The sequence below is a fragment of the Hippopotamus amphibius genome, chromosome 10, assembly GCF_030028045.1.
Source record: "Hippopotamus amphibius kiboko isolate mHipAmp2 chromosome 10, mHipAmp2.hap2, whole genome shotgun sequence".
NCBI classification, from domain to species: Eukaryota; Metazoa; Chordata; class Mammalia; order Artiodactyla; family Hippopotamidae; genus Hippopotamus; species Hippopotamus amphibius.
Genome location: NC_080195.1, coordinates 83,398,338 through 83,418,478, shown reverse-complemented (window position 1 = coordinate 83,418,478; position 20,141 = coordinate 83,398,338). Strand labels below are relative to the sequence as shown.

At 36.6% G+C, this 20,141-nt stretch overlaps 1 protein-coding gene across 1 annotated transcript in view; it reads right to left on the bottom strand.

Annotated features, from left to right (window-relative positions):
* The window catches only part of GBE1 (1,4-alpha-glucan branching enzyme 1), a 266,610-nt gene that overhangs the window by 28,924 nt on the left and 217,545 nt on the right, over positions 1-20,141 (bottom strand). Inside the window, exon 13 of the mRNA XM_057696322.1 lies at positions 1,593-1,777. Within this exon, the coding sequence (XP_057552305.1) occupies positions 1,593-1,777 (185 nt within the window). The remainder of the gene's footprint in view (positions 1-1,592; positions 1,778-20,141) is intronic.

Below are 20,141 nucleotides of genomic sequence, written 5' to 3'. Positions count from 1 at the left end.
GCTGCTACAAGTAAATTCTCTACAAAAAGTCTTTTTTGTCTTTATTAACAACTTTGTTAGTTATTAAGCCAAAAATGAAAATGCTAGCATGCTATATTTTTTGAACATGTTGCAATTTTGCCATATCAAACTCTAGGCCAACAGCAGTCTCAAAAATTGCTTAAAGAGTATAAAAAAATCTCACCAGCCACTTGCCAACTTCAAACAAAGCACAGACAGAGAATTAGGGTTGTGGCTTAGGTTTTAAGTAAAAACATAGTACCTGTGCTTTACGTAAAGCATGTGTGTGTGTGTGTGTGTGTGTGTGTGTGTAAGTGTTTGTATTAGATCTACTTATAAGTGAATTTTCTTTAAAACTTTTGTTTTAGTCCTTAGTTTAATGAGGTAAGGTACATAAAATTACTTTTCAAAATATAATGTAACATTGCTATTATGTCCAGATTTCTGAAGTTGTAGTTTTGTTAAAAACTTTACATTATTGCATGACTTTGTCAGATTTAAAAGCAACCAAAAGTCCTTCACAATATACTTTTTTTTGTCTAATAAAAGAGAAAGTCTGAAAAGAAATTACAACATCTACAAGCTCTCTTATTTTATACATCACATTTTACAGTAGGCAGTGAGAAGCCTTTGCCTTTTCAACCCTACCCTCTTCCAGCCCCAGCTTGGAGAGGACTTATTTCTATGCGTGTCAGCAGCACCACTCTTGGTAATTTAGAAATGTGAACTAAGGCCCTAGAGTAAACAGCATGCCTTTTGGTATTCAACATTGTTGCTGTTGAAAAGGTGCATCATTTTGCTCTCTCTTCTGGAAACAGCACTACTAATAAATGCAATTAGGGCATTTGTGTCATGTAGCCAATCTTACTAAAAATATAAGTACCTTTGTTCAAGGACTAAAAAAAATCAGAGACACCAAAGTAAAAACACATCAACAGTAATTTCAAACAGCACCAGTAAAAAGTAAATGGATTATAAGTAACACATACTATATGCTAATTTTTGCAAGGGGGAAAAACCTGTATAAAATTTGCACCTGTTAATTACATTTTCTAAAACTTATTGAAAACTGAGACTTTAATTCCAGAGGAGAGTCAGGCTCATGAAAAATACAAAACAGCATGCAGGTATAATGGCATCTATTGAAATGACAAGTTAGAGATCAGTAAAGGAAGGAAAAAAAGGAATAAAGAAATCTCCATGTTGTCAAAGCAGTTTCTTTATGACAGCATAATTATTTATATAAAGAAAAATAGTCAAAACAATTAAGATGTTTCCACAGCAATTTCCAAAGTGAATTCCATGTGGAGCTTTTGTCATTTATTTTAACCAATTGAAATAAAAATTACTAAATTTAAACAACAACGACAAGCTAACCAGGAAAGTAAGCAGGGGATTATGTTTAAGATTTTCATTATCTATTGGGGAGACTTCAGTGACATGTTTTGACAACCTGAAGTATGTCACAGGGCACTACACACTGAATAATAAAGTGCTGTTTAAAAGATCTGCATGTAGATTTAAATCGGTTGCCATTCCAAGCATGTACAACACTGGTGACTAAAACATAACATTTATAGTAAAGAGCTTACCGGTGGAGCTGAAAGCCAACCACATCTTTCTTCCAATTTATTCATATCCCTGTCAAAGTTATTTAGGAACTTATAGCGAAGAAGGTCATCATCAGTTAAATGAAACTGCCTTCTTGCGTAATGGTAGCTCTCATTATTTCCTTTTCTTGGGAAGTCTAACCATTCAGGATGCCCAAATTCGTTACCTGCATTAGAAAACAAACATAAACATCACCTGGTGATATTAGCATTTCTTATTAAGATAACGCAATAATTATATGTTTTAAAGTCTTTGAAATCAGTTTAGGTTATAACTTACTATAGCTGTGCCCTGTAAATGATGCACAACCATGGCTTAGAAACAGCATAGTCCAACAGTCTAGCACACAGTACCAACAGCATTTGGACTCAAAAGCCCAGGGCCCAGTTTTAGCCTGGCCACACATTCCTTGTTCCACATCTCGTTTTCCTCATGCACAAACTGAGAGCAGTATCTCTGTCATACTTATTTCTTCTCTGAAATAATCTCTGAAATCTCTGAGTAATTTTTGAGATCTCTATTTTTATAATCTCTGAAATCTGTACAATCCTTTGCAATTTCCAAAGGCTGTATGTACATTATTTTTTGATCCTCAAAGGAACTCTCTATTATATCCATTTCACAGATGAGAAATCCAAAGCTCTAGTTAAGGCATTCGCCCAAACTCACATGGATAATAACTAGAAAAGCAACCATTAAAATTTAGTTCTCATTAAAATCCAAAGTTCTTTCTACCTCATCACATTAGGCAAGTATGTTTTAAACGTTAGGTGCTACAGAAACCCAAGTCATCACTTTTATTATTCATTTTCCCCATTCGTTTCCCAGATCCATGTGCCACCATGAGACATGTATCTTTAAGTGTGTGTGTGTGGAGGTGTGTGTGTACAGCTGGGACACTTGGTTGGGAACCCATTTAATATTATTTCTCATTATAATGGGAGAACCAGAAACCCAATACACTTTAAAGATGAAATAAAATAACACATACATCTTATACTTTCTTCATTCTGAAAATCAAATTTAGATATAAGTGGTCTAAGAGATTGGCTCCTCTTGTTTTCCCCAAGTTAGATTTCTGTTTTATGGCTTCTCTTTTTTCCCCTAAAAATTAAACACTACTTTCCAAAATTTACTTACATTTGTCACTTTACTACTGCAATTTTCTAAGCCACAAATTTCTTCTTTGAGGTAGAAAGTACCATAGCTGACACAAGTGTGACCTACTTTAAAGTTGCTAAGTGAAATAAGTCAGACAGAAAAAGACAAATACCATATGATCTAACTGATATGTGGAGTCCAAACACAACAACAACTAACCAACAAACAAAATACAAGCTCATGGATACAGAGAACAGACTGGTAGTTGCCTGAGGTAGGGGATGGGGATTAGGCCAAATGGGCAAAGAGGGTCAAAAGATATACACCTCCAGTTATAAAATAAAAATTAAAAAATATGGGGAGGTAATGTATAGCATGGTGGCTATAGTTAATAACACTGCATTGCATACTTGAAAGTTAGCTGGGAGAGAGGATCTTGAGAGTTCTCTCACAAGAAAAAAAAATGTTTGTAACCATGTATGGTGATAGATGTTAACTGGACTTACTGTGATGATCATTTTGCAATATATACAAATATTGAATCACTGTGTTGTACATCTGAAACTAATATAATGTTATGTGAGTTATACTCCAAAAAAAGGCAAAAAAAGCTAGTATATTAATATTCTAATAAATAAAAACTAATAAGCTATGGTGTAATTCAAAATGATTTACTGTAGAGTTGCTTTAAATGGTAAACTCTGCTAAGAAACATTGCAATTTACATTTAACTTTGCAGGACCATAGTCATCAAAATAAAAATAACGTCCAAATATGTCTGCAGCAACTTCATAAAATTAAAGTGGCTGCAAAATTTTTCCTTAATTCTAATATTTCAGTCTAAATAATATCTCTTATGATGTTGTCCACTATGTGACAGAAGAGGGAACCAGATTTCTAGTTCTTCGGGTCTTTATTCTAACTCTGGTGTCTTAAAGTGATACAGGAACTTCCCTCTGCTACACGTAGGAGTCCTGCCTGGGTCTGGAGCCTCATTTATATCAGCCCATGGTGAACCCATGGCATAGCTTGCTCTATCATCCATTCAACCAGCAAAAAGATGCACCTCCTGAATTGTAGTCAAGCATATTCATTTCTGATAATGAAAGTACTGCCTGTCAGGGGGAAATTCTATGTCTAAGTACTAGTGGGATTTCAACTAGTGGGGAATTTAGGAGAGACCAGAAATGCCATAGAGTAGCTAAAGTATAGCAGCCTACAAACCGGATCCAGGTTCTCTATAGGAACAAAACACTTTTATTTTGGTATGACCATGAATCTCTGAGTTGACTCCAGAATTAATAAGCAATTTCTTTAGCCTTTTTTGGGGGGAGATTATTACATCACTGCCATCATGATTAAAATAGTGGAAGCAACAACGAATGCTTAATGTTGGCTTATGATTTGCCAGGCACTATTCTAAGCATCGCACATGAATTAATTCTTTCCATTTTCAACAACCTTGAGGTAGTTACTATTATTGTCCCAATTTTAAAGGTAAGGAAACTGAGGCCAAGAGAGTTATTAAGTAGTGGGGCCTATGAGCCCAGACAGTTTGATTTTAGCACCCTGACTCCTGATTACCCCTCTCCCATATGGCTCAGAATCAGATACCATGAAAACAGTGCAAAAACTGAGCAAGCTCTCCTACGTGGACAGAGATTCCAAGATAATGGAATGATGTGCACATGTGTTGGAGTGAGAAGGTGAGATGTAGTAAGGAGTTTGGTTTAGCCATACAGTAGGGCTTGTGGTGAGGAGAAGAAGTGAAACAGGCAGGACGCAGTTAGATTAGGAGAGCCCTCATAATCTTTAGATCTTAAACTACTTTTAAGCAGGGGGATAAAAAGCTCAAATGTGTTTTGTATTAAAATACTTCTGGTAAATACAATGTGCAAAAGACACTAGATATTGGAAATAGTTGAATGGCAGCAAAGCTAACATGAAATTCAAAGTACAAGATAAGAGATAACCAGGGGAGTTCCCTGGCGGTCCAATGGCCTCTGCGCCTTCACTGTCAAGGGCCCAAGGTCCGTCCCGGACCGGGGAACTAAGACCCCACTAGCCACATGGCGTAGCCAAAAAGAACAAAACAAAACACATGACCAGATGCAGTGAGAATGGAGAAAAGAACGGCATTCTTGAGGTGGAAATAACAGGATTTGATGACTGCCTGCTGCATGGGTTTATAATTCCAAGGAGGACATTTATGAGAAATATGAATGTAGGCAACTGAATCTCGCTGATACTCAGTTTCCTCACCTGTAAAATAGAATAATAAGATTCATAAATTGAATCTCTCTAGTACTCAGGTTCCTCACCTGTAAAATAGAATAATAAGATTCTTTTAAGATTCAAACGAGGTAAGTAAGGCACTTGGTACAGGGTCTGGCAGCTAAAGCTTTCAATGTTTGGCAGATTTTACGTGATACACTCATTACTGATGCTGCTCAGGAAAGAATGACATAAAAGCCAATAAGTGAGAGTTACTATAAACCTAAAATTTCTGGTTCCCATCATTCTGAGGAGGGAACTGACCAGCCCAACTCTGCAGCAGACAGACAAGCAACCAGAATGAATTCAAGGCAGTGATTTGGCTCTTCTTCACTAGGTTTCATGGTACAACATTATTCTGCTCTTGAAAGTGTGGAAGTTCTATGCTGACATGTTTTTTCATATAGTTAATAATACAAACACTAACTTCCCTAAGCCAAGTTTCAATGTTCTTTGAATTATCTATTTTAGATCTTAAAAGGCAGAATTGAATTTGAAAGTAATTTTGCTACCAGACACCCAAATGAATAGGGCAAATCACATTGCTATGTTAGGAATCCTCTCTTTACTCTCTTCCTTCATTATTCCTACTACATGTTCATCCTGCAACCTCTGAACAAGCTCTCAGAGTTATTTATAGTTATATACACACACATGCTATATACTATATACACAAATATACACACACACATATATTGCTATATATTGTATATATAATGCTACATAGTATATATATATATATATATATATAGTATACAGTTGATTATGTTGCACCTAAAATTAACATTTTAGGCAAACTTCTAAAACTATAGCTCTGTTCTGGTTGAAACACTCCTGGCATTTGAGGACCTCCTCATCTCCTAGTTTCTTCCCAGTCTTCTTGAAAATGTGACCCAGGTCACAACTTCTGTGGCTTGCCATCTTTTCTAACTGCTTCAGGTAGATTAATGAGGTAAAAGCATAAATATTTCTCCAGCGTATAGTTTAGCTTCTCTCTTAGTATGACTCCTTGGAAGTCTAAATTTTATCAGTACAGAATTGAATGGTGAGTTTGCCCAAAACTATTGGAAGCAGTATCAACCCATCTCATAATCTGATTAAAGGCTAAGTACCTGCTCCCCAGAAACAGATAAACACACACACACACACACACACACACACACATACACACACAGCCTCAAGGATTCATGGACTCCATTCAAAAACTGATTCAATATGAAATTACATTATGATCATTTATTTGAACATTCTAGCGTGAAAATTCACATCCGTATCTATAAATAAGGATTGAAGAGTAGCACATTACAACTAAATGAAGTAATAGATGCAAATTATTTAGAAGAATATAAGACACAATATATGGCTCAATAAATCTTATCTATTTTTATAGTGTTATATTATTGTATTATATTATAGTGTTATATTTTCTTTTATTATTAAAGTTATATATTATTATAGTGTTATATTTCTTTTATTATTTTTATTGTACCAGTAACATATTGATATATTATAAAACTATGTTATATATATAGTTTTATAATATATCAGTACAATACTATTACAGTGTTATATAGTGTTATAGTATTATATTTATAGTGTTATATTTAGTGTCATATTTTCTATTATTATAGTGTTATATTTTCTTTTATTATTTTTATTGTACAAGTAATGTACTGATACATTATTTTTAAAAATAACAATTAAATACACATACACAATATCTGAAATCTTACCAGATAGCCACTTGCTATGGTCTGAGTGTTAGTGTCTCCCCAAAATTCACATGTTGAAATTTATTCCTCAATATAATGGTCTTAGGGTGTGGGACTTTTGGAAGGTGTTTAGGTCATGAGGGCAGAGCCCTTATGAATTGGATTAGTGCTCTTATAAATACGAGACTCCATTGAGTTCCCTTTCTCCTTCCACCACAAAAGGATATGACTAAAGGTCTAGGACCTGGAAAAGGTCCCTCTCTCAACCATGTTGGCACTCTGATCTCAAACCCCCAGGCTCCAGAAATTGTGAGATATAAATTTTTATTGTTTATAAGCTACCTGGTCTTTGGCATTTCATTATAGCAGCCCAAGTGAAATGACACCACTGTTTCCCTTTTGGTAAATATTTTATTTTTATTTATATCTATAGCAATAGCTATATATATGTATCTATCTATATCCATACCTATGCTTATATACATATCCATCTATCTACCTATCTATCTTACATATCTACCTACCAACCTATCTATCTACAATTGATTTTTGAAAAAAGGCAGATATGTTATATGCTATTTTGAATTTTAATATAAACACTATCCATGTTAGTAAGTATATTATCACCATGATGGTATTCCATTTTGTGCATAAAATGCAATTTTATTTAACTATTTTCCTCATGTTAGTCATTTTGGCTTTTTCTAATATTTTAGTATTATAAGAAAACGCTAGTCTTATAAATGCATCTCTGTATGCTTGTCTGATATTTCCCTAAAATCAACTGAATAAGTAAAATACTGGTTCGAAAGGTAATTAGCAGGTAGGATTCTAAGAGAAAACATTTCTCAAGTTCTGAACATTGCTAATTATTTGAAGACACAGGCATGAGTTAGCAAATTGTTTCTGAAAATAATATTTAACACACATGCAAATTATATTCCTTAATGTATATGTTTAAGTTTCTACTTTAAAAGTATTTTTTGTTATTTAAATTTAAGACTTCACTTTAGTGCTGTCTAACATACATTGATCTTAAACATTCATTTATCTTTTCAATAACATCTAAAATTATTAACTATTAAGACAAAAATTTATTAGATGAGGGCAAATTAAGTACTTGGAAAAAATGTAAGAAAAAGATGAAGGTGGTAAAAATGTTTGGTAGCATAATCCAATTTAGGGTTTTGTATGTCACTACTTTAAAGAATATCCCAATAAGCCCACTCACATGAAGAAGATCCTATTCTATTAGACAATAATTTATTAATCTCTATTAGAGACTAATTTAGATTCTTTTTAAACTGTAAGATACAGAAAGCTGCATACAACAAAGAAATAGATAGAAAAATTATATTAGTGATTGCAGACAAAACATTTTACAGAGTGGCTTTTGAATGTTATCTCTGTTGTAAATGATCTGACAAGGGGCAAATTAAGTTTAATGTAGGCAAACGCAACATTAAATTTCATATTTGGTTCAAAACTGTAAACACAAGCATAAAATAAATGGAAGCAAATCACAGAAAGACTTTCAAAGTGACCTTGGAATAACAGTGAACCATTCTCAGACTGAACAGAGAAAAGTGGAAAATGCCAGTTAGTATCTCACACTAGCTCACAACTCACAAACCTAACGAAGAAAAATACTATCATTAAAACAGCTTAAGAACGTTCTTCTCAGCTATGGTCTACAAATTACTTAGGAAATGTGGCAGCACTTGAGACAGTACAATGAAATATGGCCACCCAAATAAGCTTATAAGTAAGGGCTGCTGTATATAAAGATGGATAAGAAATCTAAATGTATTCAGGTAATGGCAAAGAAGGTAATTGATTCATTTTAGTACAGATAACTTGATGGAATAGGGAGCACATGATCTGAATCAGCATTTTAATTTAACTAAATTAAAAAATATGTGTGTATATATATTTCTAAATTATATATAAATATGTTATGTTTACATGCATACATAATATATGTATACATTCCTCAGTGAAAGCAACAGGCATTTATAACCTAAGATTCATGCTTCCCTACTAATTCCTGATATTTTATGCAAAATGTTGTATGTATGTTCATCTGTACATTTTTCTGAGGAAAGAAAGGTTTTCTTCAGAATCTTAAAAAGGGTAAGAACTACTCACTGTATTAGAATGTTAGGAACTAGAAGAATGGAACACAAGTAAGGGTTTCAAAGCTACATAAAAAAGAAAAAAAAGTAGAAGCCTACATTGAGGAAAGCATTTTAAAAATCTTTGGCTGCTTTATTCAACAGATAAGAAGCTTAGGAAAGTCACATTTAAACTAACTCTAGCACAGAGAGGCAATGAGTGTGACTCCTGAGAATGATACTTCCAAGTCCAAAACATGCATTAGGAGTAACCTGGCACTAGCCATCAAAGCATGCTCTTTCTGCTCGTTAAATTATGATTATGACCACTAATGTCATACATAGGACGGTACTCGTTCCAAAATGAAGGGAGGATGGTAATTTTGTGAGCTGTCCCTTGGGACATTTTGTAAGAAAATTCACAGTTCGGGCCATGATTTATTGCATTCAATATCGTAACAGAAGCGGGTGCTTCCAGAAATGAGACGGCTGAAAGCTTTCGCTAAACAACTTTAAAACAAACACAGGGAAGCGAGTGACTAACATTGCTATAGTTAATTAATGATTCTAGAAAATTCTACGAAGTTCCTTCTTTCCCTTTCCATTTCCTCTGTAAACAGCACCATTCATGTCTGGTTAATTGTGAAAAAACTCTAAGCGCAAAATTCCTATTGGGATTTCTTTTCCTGTAATTAATTTTTTTGCTGTTTGATGTAAAGGTCCAAAGTATAAATTGACAAGAAGCCAGCTGGTACAGCGATGAAATTCGAGACAATACAAGTAATGAAAAAAGCCCCAGCTCTGTTAGCTGAACATTTTGATTAGCCGGTTTGTGTGTTTTGTTTCTCTAAACTGTAATGCATACTAATTTTACCTAGGAATTAATTAAAGTCTATCACAGCCTCCATGCTGTGGATGTTATGTGACTCTTTGTTGATACCAAGTTTATGTATATATGAGAATAAGGTACAGTTTTAACGAGAATATAAAAAACTTTAGCTCCTACTCCTCTTAACTGTACTGAAGACTAACTCTTAAAAGGAAGTATCTATTTTAAAATCAAACACTTCAGTCTTTCTTAAGGCCTTCAAGTCATCAGGAGGTGAGGCACAGCATAAAATATTTTTCTAGACTAGGGAGTGTGATTTCCTTTTTTAGAGAAATAAACTTGCTGTCCACTTCTCCATCCCACCTTTGACATGGATCACTATGGCTCCAGGAAGGGGGCTCCACCAGTCTCTTCTTCACTCTCCACAGCATGTTCCCGTGTACTATACCTACAACAGGGATCCCTTAAATATTTGCTAAGGTTGGATGTTTCCCTCTACAGCTCATAAAGGTCTAACGTCATCTCTTTTGAGGTGCAGAAACAAAATATAACAATCAGACCCAGAAGAGGAGATAAAAGGTGGCATGCCAGCTGAGGCAAGCCGAACAAAATTCAGCAGTGCTACTGGGATCTACCCTTAAAGTCTATCAGTCTCCACCCTGTGGATTTTAGGTAATTCTTTGTTGATATCAAGTGTATCTATACATACACATATATATGTATAAATGTGTGTGTGTATGTGGTATAGGTCTAATGTTACGGAAAAACCCGAACGAACTTTCTGCCCAACTCAATATATAAAACAAACAAACTTTAATGCCCATTCCTCTTAACTGTACTGAAGACAATTTTAAAATCACATGCTATGGTCTCTGGGTCTCTGGGTTCTCCAGGGAGCCTCCCTCATGCACACTCTTCCTTCAAGAGGTGCGAGTCAATGATTATACTCTGAGCCCCATAACTCCCTATTTTGGCCATATGCTCAACTATAACACAAGATTCTAATTTTATAACTACTGAGGTGTATCCTGTGTATCAGATAATGTGCTCAGTGTGCATCAGCATGGTCCCTGTCCTTATAGAGCTTACAATCTAATAAGGTATCTAATAAGGACAGAATTAAACAACTATAAAAATCCATATTTCCTTAAAGAGGGGAAGCAGGGGAGAGGGCTCAAAAAAAGGCTTATGAGATCAGTAAGAGTTAAAATAACAAAAAATTGTAGGGGAGGAAAGGAGAGAATGGCAGCAGATCTCCTCCAAGAGCACATGTAAATGCCCTGAAAAGACAGCACAGCAAATTAGGGTCACGCTAGAAATTATGTCAATATACAGGGAAGGGGTAAGAGTAAGTCTTAGGAACTCGATCTTGGAATTCTAGAATTTCCCTTGGTATTGAAAAACAAACAAAAATTTTTGCATACTAGGCACGTATATAGCTTTTAGAAACATACAGGGTAACTGATGCCATGAGAGTGGATAAAATTGCCTGGGGAGAATACTCAGAGAAGAGAGGCAGAAAAGAGAGTATAATGGGACAAAGCCTGAGGCACACTCATACAGCTAGCTGGGTGGAGGAAGAGGAGCCTGGAAAAGCTTGCAAAGGAAGGGCCAAAGAGAGAGGAGAAAAACCATGGCGAGTGGGAGATTGGAGACTGACCCCTGAGAAGGAGCGCTTCCTAGAGGAAACAGTGGTCAACAGCAATAAGTGCTGGTGAGCTGAAGGCCTATAATAGATTGAGTAACAGGAGAGACACTGACGAAAGGAAAGAGAGCAATAGCAGTGATGTCTGAGGGTAAAACCAAAGAACTGAACACTGTAGCATGAAAAATAAATGCTTTATTTTTTCTATTTGTTCATTCTATGATTTTTTCTATGTTCATTCTATGATTTGTTCATTCTATGATTTTCTGATTAGTATATTTAAGTAAACATCTGGGAGAGAATGGCTCATTTTAGCTATATGAAAGCTTTGTATTTATAAATGTTAAATTCTGAGGTATTTTATGGTATATATGTGTATGTATATATATTTCCTATCATAAGACACTAGAAATAAAAAGATTAGTATACTATTAGGTTTCCATAAAATTCCTATAACAAATTCACAAACTGATACTTTGAACAAAAGATATGATAACTTCTAGTCTTTCATCCCCTAGATAAGGGACATGGTGGCCTGACTCAAACACCACACCTGCTCTCTTGCTCCATCTAATAATACCGTCATGACTATCACCCATGCCTCTGACACTGTGACAGCTTCAAGGGGCTAGGAATAGTGCTTCTGCTGGAGCTGTAGTAGTGAGGCTAGTCAACACCCTCATTCTGCCATGCTCTCCCCAATCTTCCCCCTGATTAATTATGCATAAAAAGTCTTGAGGCAATAGCCAAATGAGCTCTGGGTACTTGGGAAAACAATTTTCAACTTGAACTATGCTTGGACCATGGCCAAACCAATCAATCCCTTTACTTAGCTACATGATTAGAATTGCTCTGGGTGATAAGTTCCCATCAATAAAGCACAGAATAGAGGGTGAAGTAAATGCTTACCTCAAGAATTTTGATAAGAAGACTGTCAAAACAACAAACAAAAAATATTCTTAACTATCAATGTCCGTATGTACAAAATCAGATCAACTTTATAATACCTACAAGTGGGATAGAATAAAGGTAGACACATTTATAAACCAGTCATTTTAAATGCTAAAGAATTACCATTATTATACTGATGGGTAAATATATATTTCTTGATGCTTTTATTTAAATCAAGAAAATGGAGTGTAGCCCTGGAAGATGGCGGAGGAGTAGGACATAGAGATCACCTTCCTCTCCACAAATACATCAAGAATACATCTACGTGCGGAGCAGCCCCTACAGAACACCTACTGAACAATGGCAGGAGACTTCAGACTTTCAAAAAGGCAAGAAAATCCCCCACGTAACTGAGTAGAGCAAAAGAAAAAAGGAAAAAAGAGACAAAGGAATCGGGATGGGAATCTGCCCCTCTGGGAGGGAGCTGTGAAGGGGAAAAATTTCCACACACTAGGAAGCCCCCTCACTGGCGAGGATGGGACGGGGGAGCTTTAGAGTCTCGGAGGGAAAGGCAGCAACAGGTGCATAGAGGGCAGAGTGGAGAGATCCCCGTGTGGAGGATCGGTGCCGACTAGCACTCCCCAGCCTGAGACGCTTGTCTGATCACCCTCTGGGGCAGGAGGGGGCTGGGCACAAAGGCTTGGGTGCTGGAGGTCAGACCCCAGAGAGAGGACTGGGGTTGGCTGTGTGAGGACAGCATGGGGGGCTCGTGCACCACAGATAGCCGGGATGGAGTATGGGCAAAAGCCTGGGCCTGACGGAGAGGCAGGAGACCTTTGTTTCGGGGTACTAGAGAGGAGGCCTGCCATAGGAGCTTCCTGTTCTGTGCACTCACAGTTGGCAGAGCAACACCTACGTGAGTGCAAGACGCAGCTGTTTTCTCAAAACCAGAGGCTACCGTTGCTGCCACCAAGGGTCCTGTGTGCAAGGAAGGTCACTGTCCACACCCTCCTGGCAGCCTGTACAGCCTGCCACAGCCAAGGGTCCCACGATCTGGGTCCAACTTCCCTGGGAGAACATATGGTGTGCCTCAGGCTCTTGCAATGTTATGCCCGACTCTCCCCCTGCAGTCACACTCCACACATTTCAATTGTGACTGCCTTATTCCTCCCTCCGCCTGGCCTGAGTGAGCAAGTGAGCCATAATCAGCTGCTTCTCCCCAGCCCCCCACCCCAGGCTTGCCTGGGAAGGGAACAGAGTCTGAGGATGGCCCACATGCAGAGGCGGGGCCAGATCAAAAGCTGAACCCCAGGGGCTATGCAACCAAAGAAGATAAAAGGGAAACATCTCCTTGCAGCCACAGGAGCATACCTGAATAGACAATAAGTGTTACCGCAATTGAAGCTACGGACTTTGGAGGCAACTGTGGACTTTGAGGGCAAGTACACATGGGAGTAAGGCCAGATTAGAGTCTGAGCTGGCCTCATAGTGCCCACAACAGGTCCAAAGAACTACCTAGAATTATTAGAGAACTTCCTGGTTAGCCAGGGATTGGCTGTCGCTCACTATGGGGGCAAGGACACTGACAGCCAAGACTGCAGGAAAATATTACCCTTTCTTTTTTGTTTGTATATTTGGTTCTCTTTTATTTGTTCTCTTCTTTGTCTATTATTCTTTTACTTTTAACTTTTTATATACTCTTTCTTTTCCTTTTATGCTTTTATTTTAATATATTTTTTAATTTTACTTATTTTTTTTCCTATTTCTTTTGTTTGTGTGTGTGTTTACTGGTTGGGTTGCTCTCTTCTGCTTCATTTTCACCTTTTTTTGTGTGTGAGTGTGTGGGTGTATGTTTCTTTGTGAGATTTTGACTGCTTAGTTTTGCTTTTACCATTTCTCTTGGAGGGTTATCTCTTTGTTTTGTTTGTTTGTTTTCTCTCTCTTTTTTTCTCTCTTCCTCAATTTCTTCCACACCAGGCAGCTTGTGGGGTCTTGCTGCTCCATCCAGGGGAAGGCCTGAGCCTCCAAGTTTAGAGCCAAGTCCAGGATGTTGGACCACCAGAGAATTCCTGGCCCCATAGAATATTAATCGATGAGAGCTCTCCCAGAGGTCTCTCTCCAACATTAAGACCTGGCTCCACCCAAGGGCCAACAAGCTCCAGTCCTGGACACCTCATGCCAAACAATTAGCACAAGATAGGAACACAATCCACCCATCAGCAGACAGGCTGCCTAAAGTCATACTAAGCTCACAGACACCAAAAAACACACCACTGGACATAGCCCTGCCCATCAGAGGGACAAGATCCAGCTCCACCCATAGACACCAGTCGCCCCCACCAGGAAGCCTACACAAGCCAGCTGGAGCAACCTCACCCACTGGAAACAGACAACAGAAGTAAGAGAAAGTATGATCCTACAACCTGAAGACAGCAGACCCCAAACACAGTAAATTAAACAAATGAGAAGACAGAGAAATACACAGAAGATGAAGGAGCAAGGTAAAAGCCCACAAGACCAAACAAATGAAGAAGAGATAGGCATTCTTCAAAAAGAATTCAGAGTAATAACAGTAAAGATGATCCAAAATCTCAGAAATAGAATGGAGAAAATGCAAGAGATGTTTAACAAGGACCTAGAAGAACAAAGAGCAAACAAACAGTGATGAACAACACTATAACTGAAATTAAAGATACTCTAGAAGGAATCGATAGCAGAATAACAGGGGTAGAGGAATGGATATGTGAGCTGGAAGATAGAATGATGGAAATAACTGCCATTGAGCAGAATAAAGAAAAAAGAATGAAAAGAATAGAGGACAGTCTCAGAGACCTCTGGGACAACACTAAGGGCACCAACATTTGAATTACAGGGGTTGTAGAAGAAGAAGAAGAAAAGAAAGGGTCTGAGAAAATATTTGAAGAGATTATAGTTGAAAACTTCCCCAACATGGGAAAGGAAATAATAAACCAAGTCCAGGAAGTGCAGAGAGTTCCATACAGGATTAACCCAAGGAGAAACATGTTGAGACACATATTAATCAAACCATCAAAAATTAAATACAAAGAAGAAATATTAAAAACAGCAAGGAAAAAGCAACAAATAACATACAATGGAATCTCTGTACAGTTAACAGCTGATCTCTCAGCAGAAACTCTGAAGGTCAGAAGGGAGTGGCAGGATATATTTAAAGTGATAAAGGGAAAAACCTACAACCAAGATTACTCTATCCAGAAAGTGTCTCATTCAGATTCAAGAGAGAAATCAAAAGCTTTACAGACAAGCAAAAGTTAAGAGAATTCAGCACCACCAAACCAGCTCTACAACAAATGCTGAAGGAACTTTTCTAAGTGGGAAACACAAGAGAAGAAAAGGACCTACAAAAACAAACCCAAAACAATTAAGAAAATGGTAATAGGAACATACATATCGATAATTACCTTAAATGTGAATGGATTAAATGCTCCAACCAAAAGACGCAGACTGGCTGAATGGATACAAAAACAAGACCCATATATATGCCATCTACAAGAGACCCACTTCAGACCTAGGGACACCTACAGACTGAAAGTGAGGATCAAAAAAGATATTCCATGCAAATGGAAATCAAAAGAAAGCTGGAGTAGCAATACTCATATCAAACAAAATAGACTTTAAAATAAAGATCATTACAAGAGACAAGGAAGGACACCACAAAATGGTCAAAGGATCAATCCAAGAAGAAGATATTACAATTGTAAATATTTATGTACCCAACATAGGAGCATCTCATTACATAAGGCAAAGGCTAACAGCCATAAAAGGGGAAATCAACAGTAACACAATAATAGTAGGGGACTTTAATACCCCACTTACACCAATGGACAGATCATCCAAACAGAAAATAAACACACACAAGCTTTAAATGACACATTAGACCAGCTGGACTTAATTGATATTTATAGGACATTCCAATCCCAAACAACAGAATACACCTTTTTCTCAAGTGCACATGAAGCATTCTCCAGGACAGATCACATCTTGGGTCACAAATCTAGCCTCAGTAAATTTAAGAAAATTGAAATCGTATCAAGCATCTTTTCCAACCATAATGCTATGAGACTAGATATCAATTACAGGGAAAAAGAAAAAAAACTGTAAAAATGCAAATACATGGAGGCTAAACAACACACTACTAAATAACCAAAAGATCACGTGAAGAAATCAAAGAGGAAATCAAAAAATACCTAGAGACAAACAACAATGAAAACATGATGATCCAAAACCTATGGGACGCAGCAAAAGCAGTTCTAGGAGGGACGTTTATAGCAATACAATCCTACCTCAAGAAACAAGAAAAATCTCAAATCAACAACCTAACCTTACACCTAATGCAATCAGAGAAGAACAACAACAACAAAAAAACCCCAAAGCTAGCAAAAGGAAAGAAATAATAAAGATTAGATCAGAAATAAATGAAAAAGAAATGAAAGAAACAATAGGGAAGATCAATAAAACTAAAAGCTGGTTCTTTGAGAAGATAAACAAACTTGATAAGCCACTACCCAGACTCATCAGGAAAAAAAGGGAAAAGACTCAAATCAACAGAATTAGAAATGAAAAAGAGGTAACAACTGACAACAAAGAAATAAAAAGTGTCATGAGAGACTACTACAAACAACTATATGCCAATAAAATGGAAAACCTGGAAGAAATGGACAAATTCTTAGTAAAGTACAACTTTCCAAGACTGAACCAGGAAGAAATAGAAAATATGAACAGACCAATCATGAGCACTGAAATTGAAACTGTGATTAAAAATTTGCCAACAAACAAAAGTCCAGGACCAGAGGGCTTCACAGGTGAATTCTATCAAGCATTTAGAGAAGAGCTAACACCTATTGCAGAGAAAGGAACACTCCCAAACTCATTCTATGAGGCCACCATCACCCTAATACTAAAACCAGACAAAGATGGCACAAAAAAAGAAAACTACATGCTAATATCACTGATGAACACAGATGCAAAAATCCTCAACAAAATACTAGCAAAGCAAATCCAACAGCACATTAAAATGATCACACAACACGATCAAGTGGGGTTTATCCCAGGAATGCAAGGATTCAATATACACAAATCAATCAATGTGATAAACCATATTAACAAACTGAAGGATAAAAACCATATGATAATCTCAATAGATGCATAAAAAGCTTTGGACAAAATTCAAAAACTATTTATGATAAAAACTCTCCAGAAATCAAAATAATAAAGGCCATATATGACAAGCCCACAGCCAACATCATTCTCAATGGTGAAAAACTGAAAGTATTTCCTCTACGATCAGGAACAAGACAAGGGTGCCCAATCTCACCACTATTATTCAACATAGTTTTCGAAGTCTTAGCCATGGCAATCAGAGAAGAAAAAGAAATAAAAGGAATACAAATTGGAAAAGAGGAAGTAAAACTGTCACTGTTGGCAGATGACATGACACTATATATAGAAATCCTAAAGATGCCTCCAGAAAACTCCAGAGCTAATCAAAGAATTTGGTAAAATAGCAGGATACAAAATTAATGCACAGAAATCTCTTGCATTCCTATACACTAACAATGAAAAATCACAAAGAGAAATTAAGGAAACACTCCCAATTACCACTGCAACAGAAAGAATAAAATACCTAGGAATAAACCTAACTAAGAAGGCAAAAGACCTGTATGCAGAAAACTATAAGATACTGATGAAATAAATCAAAGATGATACAAACAGATGGAGAGATATATTATGTTCATGGATTGGAAGAATCAACATTGTCAAAATGACTATACTACACAAAGCAATCTACAGATTCAGTGCAATCCCTATCAAATTACCAATAGCATTTTTCACAGAACTAGAACAAAAAGTTACACAATTTATAGGGAAACACAAAAGACCCTGAATAACCAAAGCAATCTTGAGAAAGAAAAACAGAGCTGGAGGAATCAGATTCCCTCATCTCAGACTATGCTACAAAGCTACAGTAATCAAGACTGTATGGTACTGGCACAAAAACAGAAATATTGATCAAGGGAACAGGATAGAAAGCCCAGAAATAAACCCATGCAGGTATGGTCACCTTATCTTTGACAAAGGAGGCAAGAATATACAGTGGAGAAAAGACAGCCGTTTCAATAAGTGGTGCTGGGAAAACTGGATAGCTACATGTAAAAGAATGAAATTAGAACACTCCCTAACACCATACACAAAAATAAACCCAAAATGGATTAAAGACCTATATGTAAGGCCAGATATTATAAAACTCTTAGAGGAAAACATAGGCAGAACACTCTGTGACATAAATGACAGCAAGATCTTTTTTGGCCCACTTCCTAGAGTAATGGAAATAAAAACAAAAATAAACAAATGGGACCTAATGAAACTTAAAAGTTTTTGCACAGCAAAGGAAATCATAAACAAGACAAAAAGACAACCCTCAGAATGGAAGAAAACATGTGCAATGAAGCAATGGACAAAGGATTAATCTCCAAAATATACAAGCAGGTCATGCAGCTCAATATTAAAAAAAAAAACAACTCAATCCAAAAATGGGCAGAAGACCTAAATAGACATTTCTCCAAAGAAGACATATAGATGGCCAAGAGGCATATGAAAAGATGCTGAACATCACTAACCATTAGAGAAATGCAAATCAAAACCACAATGAAGTATCACTTCACACTGGTCAGAATGGACATCATCAAAAAATCTAGGAACAATAATGCTGGCGAAGGTGTGGAGAAAACGGAACCCTCCTGCACTGTTGATGGGAATGTAAATTGATACAGCCACTATGGAGAACAGTATGGAGATTCCTTAAAAACCTAAAAATAGAACTACCATATGACCCAGCAATACCACTACTGGGCATATACCCTGAGAAAACCATAATTCAAAAAGATACATGTATCACAATGTTCACTGCAGCACTATTACAATAGTCAGGACATGGAAACAACCTAAATGTCCATTGACACATGAATGGATAAAGAAGATGTGGCACATATATACAATGGAATATTACTCAGCCATAAAAAGGAATGAAATTGAGTTATTTGTATTGAGGTGGATGGACCTAGAGACTGTCATACAGAGTGAAGTAAGTCGGAAAGAGAAAAACAAATACCATGTGGTAACGCATATATATGGAATCTAAAAAAAATGGTCTTGATGAATAGAGTGACAGAGCAGGAATAAAGATGTAGATGTAGAGAAAGGACAAGAGGACACAGCGGGGAAGGGTTAACTGGGACATAGTGAGAGGGTAGCATACACATATATACACGACCAAAGGTAAAACAGATAGCTAGTGGGAAGCTGCTGCATACACAGGGAGATAAGCTCGGTCCTTTGTGACGACCTAGAGGGGTGAGATAAGGAAGGCAGGAGGGAGGTTCAAGAGGGAGGAGATACGGGGATATATGTATCGTATAGCTAAGTCACTCTGTTGTATAGCAGAAACTAGCAAAACATTGTAAAGCAATTACACTGCAATAAAGATGTATTAAAAAAATAAAACAAAAAAATAAAAAATTTTAAAAATCATGAAAATGGAAAAACACTTTAAAGTAAATGTATTCATAAAAGTATATTAAAATAATGAAAGCGATAGTAATTGCTTGAGAGCCCTCTATATACACAGACTCTGTGCTAGAATTTTTAGCAGTTATTTCAAAAAATATTCTCAAAAAACCCTCAATATGGGAGGTGACATTATGCCTATTTTCAGATAATACATCAGGAAGGTAATATAACTAAGATTATATGGTATAAAATATCAAGGTTAGTATTCAAACCTATATCATCCGTATTCTTTCCATTTTGTCTGGCACTGAACAACATTAGCTAGAAACCTATTATGAATGTACAGGCAGTAGGGAAGATAATGAAAGAGCTATAAAAAGATGTAAAGGTATGTATTTACAATTCCACTCTCAAGTGTA